At 33.2% G+C, this 17321-nt stretch overlaps 1 protein-coding gene across 2 annotated transcripts in view; it reads right to left on the bottom strand.

The window, feature by feature from the left end:
- The window catches only part of Vps45 (vacuolar protein sorting 45), a 64127-nt gene extending 50429 nt beyond the window's left edge, over positions 1–13698 (bottom strand). The window contains exons 1-2 of one of the 2 annotated variants that reach the window (XM_025298614.1): positions 13289–13698; positions 12988–13186 (exon numbers count right to left, since the gene is read on the bottom strand). In XM_025298614.1, coding sequence (XP_025154399.1) covers positions 12988–13186; positions 13289–13390 — 301 coding nt within the window. In that variant the 5' untranslated portion in view covers positions 13391–13698. The remainder of the gene's footprint in view (positions 1–12987; positions 13187–13288) is intronic. The other variant, XM_025298615.1, reaches the window with a different exon arrangement.
- Positions 13699–17321: the final 3623 nt, after the last annotated feature.

Here is a 17321-nt window from a genome sequence, read left to right as displayed (position 1 = left end):
AATCGGCCGACCGCAAAGGGTTAAACTAGTATGAGATAATTTTTCGTAATCTTATATCATATATATAAAATATTTGTTTCTGTTACAACTCTCTATGTTGAGTTGAAGTCGTGTTGTGTTGAAGTTGTGTTGTGTCTTTATCTCTTCTGGCAATCCCCCTCCAAAAACTTCCTTTGTGTCATTCTAAACGATCGTTAAGAAATGATTCGAGTATTGGAACAGTCGTCAGTAGAGCAAGCAGCAGTGTGCGTTTACTAGTGATACAGAGCAGTTCGGTGATCATATTTAAATTACATATATCATAACAATGTCAGAGAATCCTTCAACAAGCAAAATAGTTGATGTAGAATCGCTAAAAGAAAGATCTTTTGAAAATGAAGATTTTAAAGGTGAATTCACTAATGCTCTCGTATATGCGAGTTCTATTTACGAGAATAATGAATTATTATCGAAAAATCCTCCAACGAAAATATAATATATTTTTACTCCTATTTCCATTGCAATTATTATATAAAAATTTTCTCATACACTATATATTTTATAGATAAGATTTACGGCTTTTTGCAATTTAAATCATTAATAATATATTTAACAAACACTAATACATTTAAGAAACGCAGTTTTATTACTTATTAATGTTTTCTGTTTCATTTTTATGCTTATAGAATAAAAAAACCATACAGCAGGGATCGAACCTCAGTCGTCAGCTCGGTAGTCCGTTACCTTCGCTACACTGCTTCATTGAATACCCTTCTTACTAACTCGTACACTTTCTTGGCTCTTTTCTTTAGACCGTTTTTTCTTGAAAACGAAGAGGTATTGCGTCGTATGCTATTACCATGAGTTATTAGTAGTCAAGTACTATTAATTCCGTAAGTTTCGTTCCAAACTGTTTCCCGGTCTATGCGTCCTCCCCTTGTCAGTTATCAATATAACTCAAACACGTGCTTCATATAGGAAACGAAAGAAATTTTAAAATCAGATCATCAACCTCAAGTTAATCTTACTTTTCATTCTTAAATATATACAGAAAAATAAAAAAAAATGTAGATCATAAAAAATGTAAATCATAAAATAAAAATGCATCTTAATCATTAAGAATAAAAGATTATAATATTAGCTACTTTTCACATTTGATGTCTCGTAGAAGTCAAATGGTCAATTATTGGGGATTCTTTCTATGGAGACTACATCAAAATGATAAGATCTACAACATAACAAATCTTCAGCCAATTCCACCAAAATCTAATTTTCATAAGGATTATGCGGTATCCTTTGCACAGTTACTAATAGTCATGAGTTACGATAGTCACGAACTCCGATAGTCATGAGTTAAAGTTGGAATTTCTGAAGAAAAGTTAACTGTGTTGCTTAATTTATATCTCACAAGGAAAGACCACACCTTTCGGGTCACCGATTTCGCCGTAATTGCGCAGATATGTAATACGCCTAGAGTATTAAAAAATGCTAACAGGATACGACGCACTACTCAAACGTTTTCGAGAAAGAACGCTATAAAGTTTCGCGAGAAACGTAAGTGCGGTTATAGTAGTAGGGCTATCAAGTAGCGGCGGTAGCGGAGCAAGCGATGCGCTACGGACCTGCAGATCGCTTTTTCGTGTCCATGTTGCTTTTTATTTTTTTTTTATTTTTTTAATACGATTATAGGATTATGCTAATATAAAAATATATACAGGGTGTCCCATTTTAATCCGGCCGGCTGAATAAAATTCGAGGATATTTTCCAGAAAAAAATGTCAGACAAATGTTACTCAGTTCTAAGGGGGACATTCGATGCCATCAACAATTTTGACCTCGGGTGAAGGGTTCAAGGTCATTCAAGGTCAACTTTTTTTTCTTAAATGGGAACCCCTATTTTTCACATCGGCAATCGATTCTACGTAAAAAAAATGAAACTTTTGTCTGAAGCATTTTTTTTTATAACGCAAACTAATTTCACTTATTCAGCCTCCAAAATTGAAATTTTCAAACTTTCTGAATTTTTTACTCGAGAATGGTGGGGTTTGGGGGGAAATTGCAGAAGACAAAAAGTTCTTGGAATGCTGCAAGGAATTCACTCGAATTTTCGCATAGTTGATCGTGTACTTTTTTCGAGGTACCTCCTGACAGGTAGAACATTGGCGGAAAAAAGTGCACGATCAACTATGCGAAAATTCGAGTGAATTCCTTGCAGCATTCCAAGAACTTTTTGTCTTCTGCAATTTCCCCCCAAATCCAACCATTCTCGAGTAAAAAATTCAGAAAGTTTGAAAATTTCAATTTTGGAAGCTGAATAAGTGAAATTAGTTTGCGTTATAAAAAAAAATGCTTCAGACAAAAGTTTCATTTTTTTTTACGTAGAATCGATTGCTGATATGAAAAATAGGGGTTCCCGTTTAAGAAAAAAAGTTAACCTTGAATGACCTTGAACCCTTCACCCGAGGTCAAAATTGTTGATGGCATCGAATGTCCCCCTTAGAACTGAATAACATTTGTCTGACATTTTTTTCTGGAAAATATCCTCGAATTTTATTCAGCCGGCCGGATTAAAATGGGACATCCTGTATAATAATGCGCACGATATTTCGTTTCCAGTGTGACGAACATGAGACACTGTGAATATAAAATAAATGTTAATTAGCAAGTATGTAGAGGATGCAATAAATTAATGCGATATATACGTGATGTGCTTATTTATTCGAAACGTGTTTATTTATTTTAAATATATATACGTATAAAACTTTAGGCTGTCACAAAAAAATAGACTTTCATCAGTTAACGCAACTAATCATCAATACGGTTATGAGTACATATTGCCGGATGATATTTATCAAAAAAACACGCGAAACATAATACTAATGTGCACCACGAACAACGTATAAAACCAATTTGTTTGCATGCGCACTTTGATTGAAATAATTGTACAGGAAAACATAAGTTATTTTACAGTTTTTAACGATAACCGTGATGAATGTTCTTTGCGGGATGATGGACCCGATATATTCTCCATATTATAAATGTAGCACAAACGTTAAGAAGCTGCACACTCGCAACGTTATTAGATATGCTCTGCGAAAGTCGATGGCGACCTAACGACTAACGGACAAACTTTCTGATATCGAAAACCGTTCCTACTGCGCAAAGGTCGGCCCCTCCATGAAAATTACCATAGGATCCAAGAAAGACGCTTTGTTCGTTTCGGCTATTCATATGCTTACAATAGGGGAACTAGTTTTCAAAGACCCACAGGTATAAAACATTAAAATGTACGCGCCAACTAGTTGCGTTAATTGATGAAAGTCTATTTTTTTTGTGACAACCTAAAGTTTTATACGTATGTATATTTAAAATAAATAAACACGTTTCGAATAAATAAGTACATCACGTATATATCGCATTAATTTATTGCATCGTCTATATGCTTGCTAATTAACATTTGTTTTATATTTACAGTGTCTCATGTTCGTCACACTGGAAACGAAATATCGTGCGCATTATTATATATATTTTTATATTAGCATAATCCTATAATCTAATATTAAAAAAAAAAATCAAAAGCAGCATGGACACGAACAACTGCAGGTCCGTAGCGCGTCGCTTAGCGTGCTCCGCTACTTGATAGCCCTGCCACTATAACTGCACTTACGTTCCTCGCGAAACTTTACAGCGTTTTTTCTCGAAAACGCTTGAGAGGTGCGTGTTCGTATCCTGTTAGCATTTTTTAATACTCTAGGCGTATTACATACCTGCGCAATTACGGCGAAATCGGTGACCCGAAAGGTGTGGTCTTTCCTTGTCAGTAAATAATCTGTTAGTCAACAAATTGACAATACATTCGGCCAGGATCTTTAATTGTCCGAATTGTAGAATCTGCTGACCGAATCTGACAACAAACTGGTGGCAAAAAGCGAATAGGATCTGGCTTATATTCTATTTAAATTTATTGTAAATATCCTGCTCGATTTCTGTCCTCAACCTATCCTCATATTATCAGGTTCTATTGTATTTCTGATAGCCAATTTCTGAGAGTCTGCAGCAGACACTATGTAGAATCTTTTTTAGAATTTTTTTATAAATTTTACTATTTGACAAGCAGAGGACACGACGTGATATCAATCAATTTCCACGAAATTTGTAGCGATATATTAGGTTGGGGAAAAAGAAATCCATTATTTTTCCGCTAGATGGCTTTAGTGGTATATATCACGTGATGTATTAATCACATAGGTTAATATTTATATTCGTTGAAAAAGTGATATTCCGTACTAAAAAAATTCTTTAACGGTTTTGTGATTTGCCGATTAAGTTGTGAGTTATAGCACGTAAAAGATGTACGTCAACAAAGAGAAAATAGGTATGTTTTACAATTTTGCTTCGATAAAAGCGAAAATGCAAGCCAGGTGGCTGAAATTGTGAATGGTGTTTATGGTCCCGATACTGTCACAGCCAATCTCGCGCGATTTTGGTTTCGTCGATTCCGTTCCGGTAATTTTGATGTTAAAGATGCATCTCGCACAGGTAGGCCCGTCGTCGAAAATGTCAATAAAATTATGGAAATGATCGAAGTAGACCGGCATGTTAGCAGTCGTAGTATCGCCCAGGAGCTGAAGATCGACCACAAAACAGTTTTAAACCATTTGCATAAAGATGGATTCAAAAAAAGCTCGATGTTTGCGTACCACACGAATTGACGCAAAAAAAACATGATGGACCGAATTTCAATCTGCGAAGCCTTGACCAAACGGAACGAAATCGAGCCATTTCTGCAACGGATGGTGACTGGGGATGAGAAATGGATTATATACGACAATATTGTGCGAAAACGATCGTGGTCAAAGCGCAGCGAAACGGCTCAAACGGTGGCCAAACCAGAATTAACAGCCAGAAAGGTTTTGCTGAGTATTTGGTGGGACTATAAAGGAATCATCCACCATGAGCTGCTTTCATATGCAAACACTAAATTCGGACCTCTATTGTCAACAATTGGACCGTTTGAAGCTAGCGATCGACCAGAAGCGGCCAGAATTGGTCAATACGAGAGGAATTGTTTCTCATCAGGACAATGCTAGGCCACATACGTCTATAGTGACTCGTCAGAAACTCCGGGAGCTTGGTTGGAAAGTTTTGATGCATCCACCTTATAGTCCGGACTGGCACCAAGCGATTATCATCTGTTTTTGTCATTGCAAAACTTCCTTGATGGTAAGAAATTGACCTCAAGAGAAGACTATGAAAATCGTTTAGTCGAGTTTTTTGCAAATAAGGACCAGGGCTTCTATGAAAAAGGGATCATGAAATTACCTTTAAAATGGCGACAAATTGTAGAACAAAACGGTGCTTATTTGACCAAAATCGAACAATCCTAACTATGTTAAATAAAGCCTTGAAATAAACGAAAAAATAATGGATTTCTTTTTCCCCAACCTATATATCAGGTTGTCTAAAAAGTATTGAGCCTTTTGCGCACGAGATAGCGTTAGTATCCCAAATCTCAGGATATATGAGTCGCAGCAGATCAGGCCTAACGTCATTTGACAGCTGATAGTTGAAGCTAGTAGACATACAAAAAGTGTTGGAATTCTTATAATCAGACGTAAGGTATTGCGCCGTGAAGATGAGTGAACTTTCCGCAAAACTGCGCTACATTTTACAATTTTGTTTCGATAAAGGCGCAAATGCACAGGCAAGGCTGCGCAGGTCCGTGAAGAAATTTGTGCTGTTTATGGGCAAAATACGTTATCAAAAGCAACAGCCAAAAGATGATTCAGTCGCTTTTGTTCTGGAAATTTCGATGTCCAAGATGCTCCTCGCAATAAGCGACCAATCACAGAAAAAGTGGATGATATTCTGGCAAAAGTCGAGCAAGACCGGCATGTAAGCAGTCATGACATCGCCAATGACCTAAACATATATCACCAAACAGTGTTAAATTTGGAGAAAGCTGGCTAGAAAAAGAAGCTCGATGTTTAGGTGCCACATGATCTGATTCCAAAAAATTTACTTGATCGAATTTTTTCTATTTGCGAATCTCTACTGAAACGTAACGAAATCGAGCCATTTCTGAAGCAGTTGATCACGAATGATAAAAAGTGAATAACCTACAACAACAATGTGCGAAAAAGATCGTGGTCGAAGCGAGGAGAAGCTCCACAGTCTGTGGCAAAGCCCACACTGACGCCTAGGAAGGTTATGCTGTGTTTGGTGGGATTAGAAGGGCATCATACATCACGAGCTGCTGCCGCCAGACAGAACGATAGACTTGGACCTGTATTGTCAACAATTAGCACGATTGCACCTAACAATTCAAAAGAAACGGCCGAAACTGGTCAACAGAAAGGGTGTTGTATACCACGCTGACAATGCCAGACCGCATACATCTTTAACAACCCGTCAGAATTAAGAGAACTTGGATGGGAGGTTTTAATGCATCCACCGTATAGCCCGGATCTGGCACTGTCAGACTATCATTTATTTCGGTCTCTGCAGAACTCCTTGAATGGTGTTAAGTTAGTTTCAAAAGAGGCCTGTGAAAACCACGTGTCACAATTTTTTGACCAGAAACCACAGAAGGGTAAATATTTAGAAGTACACAGTCAGCTCCGATTTTAATGAGACTAGGTTCATTCGACGCATTTTTACACGAGAAATAACTTTTTCCTGCGGCAAAATCGTCGCTCAGTTCTGCGAAGCGAGATATGAAGCGTTAAAGCAGATCATAATTCAGGTTAGAAAAGCTGTTATATCGATGAACTTTGGCGACATAAACATGTCTCGTAACTAATTCCGAGTATTCCGTGACCTTGATGTTGACATATATAAACCGATTTGTGATATCGTTGCTCAGTAATACATTCGTCGCCTAGAGAAGTGCATGTATTCGTTCATTATTCCCGCCAATAATAGCAATTGCTTAACACGACATAAACATGCCTCGTAACTAACATAACCTCCCGAGTAATATGCAAAAAGTTTTAGTCCATGCTCACTGTTCGTTAAAAAATTATTAACAATTGAAGTTAGTGATAAGAGTTTGCACCGAACACGCACACTTACACGCGCACACGCACACACACACGCAAACACACACACACACACGCAACACACGCACACACACACACACACGCGCGCGCGCGCGCGCACACGCACACGCACACACGCACACACACACCGAAGGGGCGTGCGTGGGGCCTTCGGCTCCTCACCCGCACCCTCCTCGAGGGTCAACGGGTGAAACTCGCTTCATGTGGAAAGTCGCAATAAGTCACAAACTCACATATGACTTTCCATATGAAGCGAGTTTCACCCGTTAACCTTCGAGGGGGGATGCGGGTAGGGGGCCGAAGGCCCCCGCACGCCCCCTTCGGTGTGTGTATGTGTGTGTATACATGCTCGGTGCAAACTCTTATCACTAACTTCATTTGTTAATAACTTTTTAACGAACAGTGAGCACGGACTAAAACTTTTTGCATATTACTCGGGAAGTTTATGTTAGTTACGAGGCATGTTTATGTCGCCAAAGTTCGTCGATATAACAGCTTTCCTAGCCTGAATTATGACCTGCTTTAATGCTTCATATCTCGCTTCGCGGAACTGAGCGACGATTTTGCCGCAGGAAAAAGTTATTTCTCGTGCAAAAACGCGTCGAATGAGCCTAGTCTCATTAAAATCGGAGCTGACTGTGTACTTCTAAATATTTACCTCAAATAACAATAAATGTATTCTCAATTTTGACCTCCAGAAGCTCAATACTTTTTTAGACAACCTAATAGATATTCATGTCAATATTGGATAAACGTATAAGGCACGCTTCTCAAACATTTGCAAAAATATCAAAGCTGAAAAATATTGAGAATTGTATAAACAATTATACAATTCAAAGTATAAACAATTAGAGTAGAATGTTTGATCGAAGAACGCATAGTACAGCGATAGCACGCGTAACTATTATGTCGATAATGTCGATTCAAGTCCTAAGAAGTAACTTTTTTGTAATTGTTTTGTAGTAGAATGTTTGTAGAATAATTGTACGGTAAGAAATAAATCAATGTCATTCCAGATAATGTTTGTAAACAATAATTGCAGATAGATGATTACTATACACTATACAAATAAATGTGAAAGATGTTTTATTAATTATTAATTGTTATTAATTATTAATTGATGGAAGTAGATGGGATAATATATATTGCTGAATGATATTTTTGTCGTAAAAATAAACAAAGCAATAATTTATACCACATTTTGCGCACCATATAAAAGCTGCGTTTTTACAATCGCATGGTTATTTTAAACACCTATGTTTTAACCAACCAGTTTTAAATGTTAACTCAATATTACTTGAATACCTATATACCGCTACAACGAGTTTCGTCGAAATCGATTGGTATTACGTCGCGTCCTCTCCTCGTGAAATATAGAAAATATATAATCAAAATAAACGTTTTGTATGGAAGACTGATTCACTTTTATTTAATATAGAATTAAGATTAATTAAATAAAATAATTAATTAAAATAAATTAATATTTACATTAATCAAAATAAATTAATATTCACACACATGCACACGAACGCGCGTGCATGTGCACTTCCTCTCTCACACAGACACATACATGTTATAATCCTCTCTCTTCCTCTTCTTCCTAAACATAATCTAATGTAATCTAACTGCAATGAAACTTATAAGCGTTTCTACAATATATAAATCAATAGTGATGATTTGCTTGCCTTTTTTCTCATTCTAAATATAGTTTCTGATACGACAATGCAGTTTTTAATTATTTAACTACATTATACAAATGTGCAAAAAGTATGTGACACTGCATCTGCTTACACATATTCGCATTAAAAAATTATTAGAAAATTTACTAGAAATTAAAAACTCCGAAACATTTAATATTTAATTAATTTAGTTTAACGGGAAATTTAGTTAAAAATATTTCCTAATATCTTCCATTACATGTAATTGATGTAGCACTAACTATAAATCCATTTTCCATTTTTTTATATACATACCAATTAATAAACTTAAAAAAAAGTTTCAAGACAATTATGATACAAATGGGTTATATCCTAAAACATGAAATAATTTCTTATTCTAACAATTTGAAAAATTGTTATGGTCTTAAAAATTTAATATTTTCTCTAACATACGAATATAAGACAAAAGAATATAACATATAAGACATAAGAAACTTTTATGATTTTTTATAAAACTTAATATTTTATATAAGTTTTAACTTTCATATTATAAAATTGATTATAACTATTTTTAGTATACAGAATGATATCCAATTATTAAATTTATTAAAAACTTTAAACTTAAACAATTTTTTTTATATTTTCTATCATAACTTAATCAAATATTATATTATTTAAGAGAAAACTTTTAATATTAAGATTTTTAAATATCAAATCATTAAAATTATTTATTTTGAATTATATCATTTTGGATAATTTTTGATTTTCATGTGTCACAAAGAACAATAGGTAAAAAATACCGATTTTGGCCCATCGTGGGAAACTAATGAAACACATTATTTCTATAGGATTTTGACCTGCTGAACACGATACCATCGTTAATTTATTAATTTTTTTCTAAATCCCGGGAAACATGTTCAAATCTGAGGATTTATCCAATAATCGAATGACCTGGGAAGCCTTTGCGTAAACTTTGAAACTATTGCAAACTCGTATATTAGCTCAATTAGCTGAAGACAATTTAGATTTTCGATTTAGAAATATTTTCGATTTAATAGTTGAAGGTGTTCTCATTTTATACAAAATTTGTTAATAAATAATATACAATAATATGTCACAGATCACCCGTATCATTCGATTTTTGTAAATGCGACATTTTAGGGAAAAATGTTTCAAACAAAAGTTGCATGGTTTCAAAAGTGACATATAATAACTATATCATTTTGTTTATAGATGACGCCATTTTCGAGATATTCACTGATCGTAGCTTTTGTTAATTTGATAATTTTGAAATTTCCAAAGATCGATAAGTTAATAAAAGGTAGGGCATTATTATAACAGTATATTCTTGAAACCAAATAGAATAAAAAAGTCTAGTACTATTTTTTCTTCCGACAAACAATTAGCGAGATATCGTAAGTTAAATATTGAAAAAATTACCGAGTTTTTCTTAAATATCTCAAAAAATATTAAGCAAATAAAAAAATATTTCAGACAAAAGTTATTCAAATTAATTGGTAGAAAAAAATGATATAATAAAAAATTGAGGTTTCCATTTAAAAAAAGTAATGATCAGTAAATATCTCAAAAGTGGCACCATCTGTAAACAAAATGATATAGTTAACATATGCCTTTGAAACCATACAACTTTTGTCTGAAATATTTTTCCACAAAGTTTCGCCTTTACAAAAAGATCGAGTGATACGGATGATATGTGACATCATGTATATTTGTTAGCAAATTTTGCATAAAAAGAGAACACCTTCAATTGTTACATCGAAAATATTTCTAAATCGAAAATCTAAACTATCTTCAACTAATTTAACTAATACACGAATTTGCAATAGCTTCAAAGTTTACGCAAAGGCTTTCCAGGCTATTTGATTATTGGATGATAAATCCTCGGATTTAAATATGTTCCCCGAGGTTTAGAGGAAAACTAACGACGGCATCGTATTCAACAAGTCAAAATCCTATAGAAATGATGTTTTGTTTGTTCCCCACGATGGACCAAAATCAGTACTTTTTACCCATTGTCTTTCACATCATTATAGTTGCAGAAAGATGCGTCTTTCGATTCTAAAATTTGATAAAATAGTTCCAAATATTCTTAGATAAACATATGTAAATAGTTTTTTTAATTCAATTATGTATTAATTGCAATAATGTTAAAATAATTAAAATAATAATTTTCCAAAGTTATATACTATAGATATTGAATGATTTTGCCCTTTAAATATGTTATAGAAGTTGATATTCTAGGCATCCCTGATATATGTTAAATTAAATGAGAATTGCTTATTTTTTAAATATGTCACTTGAACTTCCCACTAATTTCTTGTAAAGTCTCTTCTTTTAAATATTGCATAGAGATTTTTGCTAATCTTTGTGAAATATACATTTTTAGTACATGATAGTTCCTTCAATGTAGAAAAGCAAAAGATTTGTTAAAAAAATTAAAACATTATATGAAGGTATGTTAATCTTTGTAAAATAACTATTTATAAGATTACATTGAAACATTTCTATAAAAAAGTGTATATATATATGAATAAAAGTATATATATATTATAACTGATTTCTATTAACTCTTTGTTTCTAGAATACAATAAAAAAGTATTTTGTATAGCCTGCATAAATTCAAATAGATTGTCAAATTCTCTATATTTTATAGCAAAGTTCAACATATTTAAAAACTCATGTATATTCTAAAATATAATCTAGGCATGCCAAATTTTTGAATACTGATGTTAAATTTTTCCTTAATTTCTTACTTGGATAATCATTTAGTATATAATTTTGGATTAACAGCAAGGAAATTAACAGCACATACAAAATCTTTAATTGTGATAATTAAATGATTATTAAAAAAATATGTATAGTATATAGATATTTTATACATATAAGAAACATGCATATAAAATATGTAAAGAAATATTAATATTACTTAAATTACCTTTTACTTGAAGAAAAAATAACCAATCAATTACTTAATCATTTCATTTAATTTCCCTTCTGTTTTTAACAAATACAGATGGGATATTTTTAAACTATTTTATACCATATTTCAAAATTTTGATATTATTGATTCCTATAAAATATTTTCTTAAAATAAACATATAAAAATACAATATCCATGCTTTAATTAATACTTTCTAAGTTTCATATATTAATATTGATATTTTGCTTCTAAACATCCAATACATGTCTATTGTTCAATCTGTATCAATGTCATATTTACATCCATGCAACATATAAAAGATTATACCTGATGACAATATATAATAGATACACTAATTTAAAGAGATAATTTAAAGAGAATAGAGTAAAATTTGATTCTGATTCTTTTATCTACTATGTTTAATTGACTATATAAATAAAAATTATATTAAGTTTTCTCTTATGTTTATTTTCTAATAAAGTCTAATATAAAATGTTAAAATAAAATAAATATTGGTTTAAATAACATATTTTATAAATTATAAGTGGTCCTTATTTAAATCAAAATATTATTAAATATATATTTTATAATCAGATATTAATATCTATAATATACTTCAAAGACTAGATTCCCACACAGTACACTTTATTTCAGAGACGTCTGACACCAATATCCTGGGGATATACAAATGTCCGTTGTTTTAGATCCTACAGATATCTTACGGATATCTCTTTTAATACCAATTTTAAAAAACTGAAAGTTTCTAAAAAAGAATTGAAAGTTATTAAAAGGGATATCCGTAGGATATCTGTAGGATCTAAAACAGCAAACATTTGTATATCCCCAAGATATTGCTGTATCCCAGAATGTCTGTCGGATGTCCCTGAGATAAAGCTGTGTGGGGATTATTCTATATTCATAGTATATAATTTTTTTTAAATAATTACATTTATTATTTTAATATTATCTTAGTTAATTTATTTTGCTAAGAAACTTTAAATATGTTAATTTGCGAACATTTGGAACAGTTTTACCAAGTTTTATTTTGAAATTTGGAAATTGCAAGATAAACCTTTCTAAAGCTATATCCATCTAATTCAATATATAAATATAATCCAATATATAAATAATTTGTGAAAGTTCTTATATCAGTAATAATACATAAACATAACATTATAAATGAAAAGATGATTGTTTTGTGACGAATACTATTACATACAAAATGTATCTATTACTGAACACCCTATGTTTATATATTACATATACAATATACCTATTTTCTAAATGTTGGTAATTGTAGAAAATAAATGTTATATTTTATGTATGTGAGATATATATCATTACTTACAAATATAATATACTCCATACTTGGGATATCTAAGTTCTTTACAAAGCAAATCGATGTTTTCCTTTGTTGGCCTTATAAACACTAGGCATGTTAAGTATTTTAAAGTATCATTATGTACAGCGGTATCTATTCGTTCAAATAAATATACTTCTTTCATCAATATTTCAGACTGACTATATAGTAAGCTGATTATACTCGTCTAGAAATCAAAATTCGGAATACATATAAATAGGTTAATACTAACTCATTTATCAATGTACATTATAACTACAAAATAAATACGTGATATATATATATACACCATTTTTACCGTTTGTTTATCCATTAACAGAACTTTCATACCAGGACCACTATCCTCTGTCATTTTAGACACATAAAACTTTAAGGCGGTAACAACGTTCATTTTATGTTAAATAAAGTACATCGATTATCAATTCACTATCTTCACTATTTTCTCCGTACGTTCTTAAGGGTCTGCAGGAGCCAGAGGCAAATCCAGAGTTGACTTTGAGGGCCTCGTGCGGCGAAACTGTGAACCAATGCCGTGCGCGCGAGCGCAAGAGCAGGAAGGTTGGGTCAGGTCAGTTTGACAAGGATGAACGATCGATCGCGCTGTCCTTGTCTTACTCACTCGGGCATTTCGCCGGCCGATACACGGCGAGAAAATGCTTTCCAGGCTTTTGGGTGAGTGAGCCAAGCGTCGCAGCGACTTACGCAATACCATTTTACAAATTGATGTATTTTGTCTAGCTGACGTTATATATCACCGCCAAATTATTATAGCATGTTCCTTATATTATTCCCGAGATCACCACAAAGCCAGATTTCGCAATCCGACCGTCCAAAATTTATGAAAAATAAATGAAGTGTTCGCCGTACCAAGCATCGCAGCGAATCACGCCAAAAATTATTTTACAAGATGCAAAATTTCGCCTCGTTGACGATATATACGATACGTATAATTGCTAAACTGTTACAGCATCTTCCTTGAACTATCCCTGAGGACCTTACACAGCCAGATTTTACAATCCGGCCGTCCAAAATTTATAATATATAAATAAAGTATCAGCCGTACCAGGAATTGCAGCGAGTCAGGTGGAATACCATTTTACAAGAAGCAATATTTTGCCTTACTGACGTAATATATGACCATGAACTTGTTATAATATCTTCCTACAACTATTTCCGACATCTCTACAGAGTTAGATTTTACAAATAGGCTGTTAACAATTTATTATACATAAATAAAGCGTCAGCTGTACCAAATCGCAGCGAGTCAGGCGGAATACAATTTTACAAGAACAAATATATTGCCTCGTTGACAATATATATAACCGCTAAATTATTATGGTATCTTCCTTGAACTATCCCCGAGAACCCTATATAGAGCCAGATTTTGCAATCCGGCCATCAGAAATTTATTATACATTAATAAAGCGTTCGCTGTACCAAGCGTTGCTGCGAGTCACTCGAAATACCATTTCACGAGATATAATATTTCGTCTCTTTGACGATACATATTATTACCAAATTGTTGCAGCATCTTCTTCGTACTATTCCCGAGATCGATACAAAGCCGGATTTTGCAATCCGGTCGTCAAAAATTTATAATATATAAATAAAGCGCCCGTCGTACCAAGCGTTGGAGCGAATCAGTTGAAAATTCATTGTAGGAGATGCAAAATTTCACCTCGTTGACGATATGTTTCACCGCCAAATTGTTATAGCATCTTTTTTGAACTATCCCCGAGAAACCTACAGAGCCAGATTTTGCAATGAGGCTGTGAGAAATGTATCATAAATAAATAAAGATGTATGAAGCGTCGCAGCGGATCACGTATAATAGCATTATACAAAATGAGATATATTCCTTCACTGTGTTTGAGATGTATTCCTTCACCATGTAATATGTCATCAACATATTGTTATAGCATATCTCTAAAACTATTTCTAAGATCCTCATAAAGCCAGATTTTGCAATCAGGCTGTCTAACTTTTATTATAAATAAATAAAGATGCATCAAGCGTTAAGGCGAATTACGCGAATACAATTTCAAAAGAAGAGATATTCCGCCTTGTTGGCGTAATATATATGTAACCGCCGAATTGATATGGAATATTCCTTGAACTATTATCGAGGTCCCTACAGTGCCAGATTTTGCATTCCGGCCGTCAAAAATTTATCATATATTAATAAAGCGTGTGTCGTACGAAACATCGCAGCGAGTCCCGCGAAATACCATGTTACAAGAAAAAATATTTTATCTCTTTGCTGTCATATAACAGCACCAAATTGTTATAACATATTCCTCTATCTATCCCCGAGGTCTTTACAAAGCCAGATTTCGCAATCAGGGCGTCTAACATTTATCGTATATAAAAGACTGTACCAGGCATTGCAGCATGTCACGTATAATACAATTTTGGAACATGAGAAGTATTGCCTCGTTAACGTAATATATCACCATGAAATTGTTCGGCCGTATTCCTTGTATTATTTCTAAAGTCACTATAAAGCAGGGTTTTGATTATTAACACATATATATATTATAAGCGACTGTACGGGACAATAACAGGTAACTGTTAACTGTTAACTGTTAACTGTTAACTCCTACAAGTAACTGTAGGAACCATTAAAGTTGTTGTAATATTAGAAGTTTATTAATGAATTTATTTTTATTTTTTATACTACATAGTAAAAATGTATGCTGCCGGTGCTGAAGTGAACGCTAAACACGCAAATTATTACATGCCTGCTCAACATGAGGACGAGGCTCCACCGAGCAAGAAAATGTGCGAGAGATGAGTGTCATAATGCTGTTTCTTTTAGTTTATCCATAGTAATTTTTCCAAGATTCAGACATGTAAATTTTCTATATCTTTTCAGCGTTCCATGACCTCTTGCTATGCATATCTTAGGACGCCGATTCGCTTTGACTGTAACTGCTTATAAATATTTGAATATCGGAATCAGCGTAGGAGCTAAACCCGTCATAGACATAGGCATTGATGATAATCGTGGCAAACAACTGCTATTGCCGATCAAAACTTGGAATGCGCTAATGGGGCAACGTGCTGATATCCAAAGATTTCTGCAGGCCAATTTTTATAGGTCATCGTCTCCTCCGATGCGTATAGAAGAATTAACAATAACGTCATGTAAGATGTACAACTCACAAATTGGGAAACGCACAATTTTTAATAATTGCTTATATGTAACACCAGATATGTTAAATGTATTATTTGCATTTGAAAATTGCATCAATCACATGTATGGATGGTTATGAGAAAATATCTATATAGTTAGTGTAAAATTCAAAAGTTTTGTAAATATTCTTCGTGAAAAGAAGAATTATATTACTAATATACATACTGCAACAAAAATAATACAAGAAAGCAGCGACTTTGAGCGCGAGTCGCTCATTGATTGTGAATTGTTAGCATGCGCTGTAAAAAATATAATGTATGAAACCGTGAACAAATAAATGATATTCTGGAAAACATAAAATTATGTATAAATTAATTCTATATGTCTCCCATTTTACTTCCCTTCCCCCTCCTCAGAACGATGAGGATAGTGCCCGGCGCAAGTCGGCATGGTAAAATACTCTTTCGACGAACGTTTCGTATTCTCTTCCAACCTAACCTATGATGGTCTAACAAGGGGAGGACGCATCGACCGGGAAACGGTTTGGAACGAAACTTACGGAGTTAATAGTACTTGACTACTAATAACTCATGGTAATAGCATACGATGCAATACCTCTTTGTTTTCGAGAAAAAACGGTCTAAAGAAAAGAGTCAACAAAATGTACGAGTTAGTTTGAAGGATATTCAACGAAGTGGCGTAGCGCAGCAGCGAAGGTAACGGACTACCGAGGTGACAGCTGAGGTTCGATCTCTGCTGTATGGTTTTTTTTCTATTTTATAAGCATAAAAATGAAACGGAAAACATTAATAAGTAATAAAACTGCGTTTCTTAAATATATTAGTGTTTGTTAAATATACTATTAATGATTTAAATTGCAAAAAAAACCCTAAATCTTATCTATAAAATATATAGTGTGTGAGAAAATTTTTATATAATAATTGCAATGGAAATAAGAGTAAAAATATATATTTTCGTTGGAGGATTTTTCGATAATAATTCATTATTCTCGTAAATAGAATTCGCATATACGAGAGCATTAGTGAATTCACCTTTAAAATCTTCATTTTCAAAAGATCTTTCTTCTAGCAATTCTACACCAACTATTTTGCTTGTTGAAGACTCTCTCTGACATTGTTATGATATATGTAATTTAAATATGATCACCGAATTGCTCTGTATCACT

This window comes from Harpegnathos saltator, unplaced genomic scaffold (assembly GCF_003227715.2).
Source record: "Harpegnathos saltator strain DR-91 unplaced genomic scaffold, Hsal_v8.6 scaffold227, whole genome shotgun sequence".
Lineage (NCBI taxonomy): Eukaryota > Metazoa > Arthropoda > Insecta > Hymenoptera > Formicidae > Harpegnathos > Harpegnathos saltator.
Note: the sequence above shows the minus strand (reverse complement) of the source record. Positions and strands in the feature narration are given on the sequence as shown.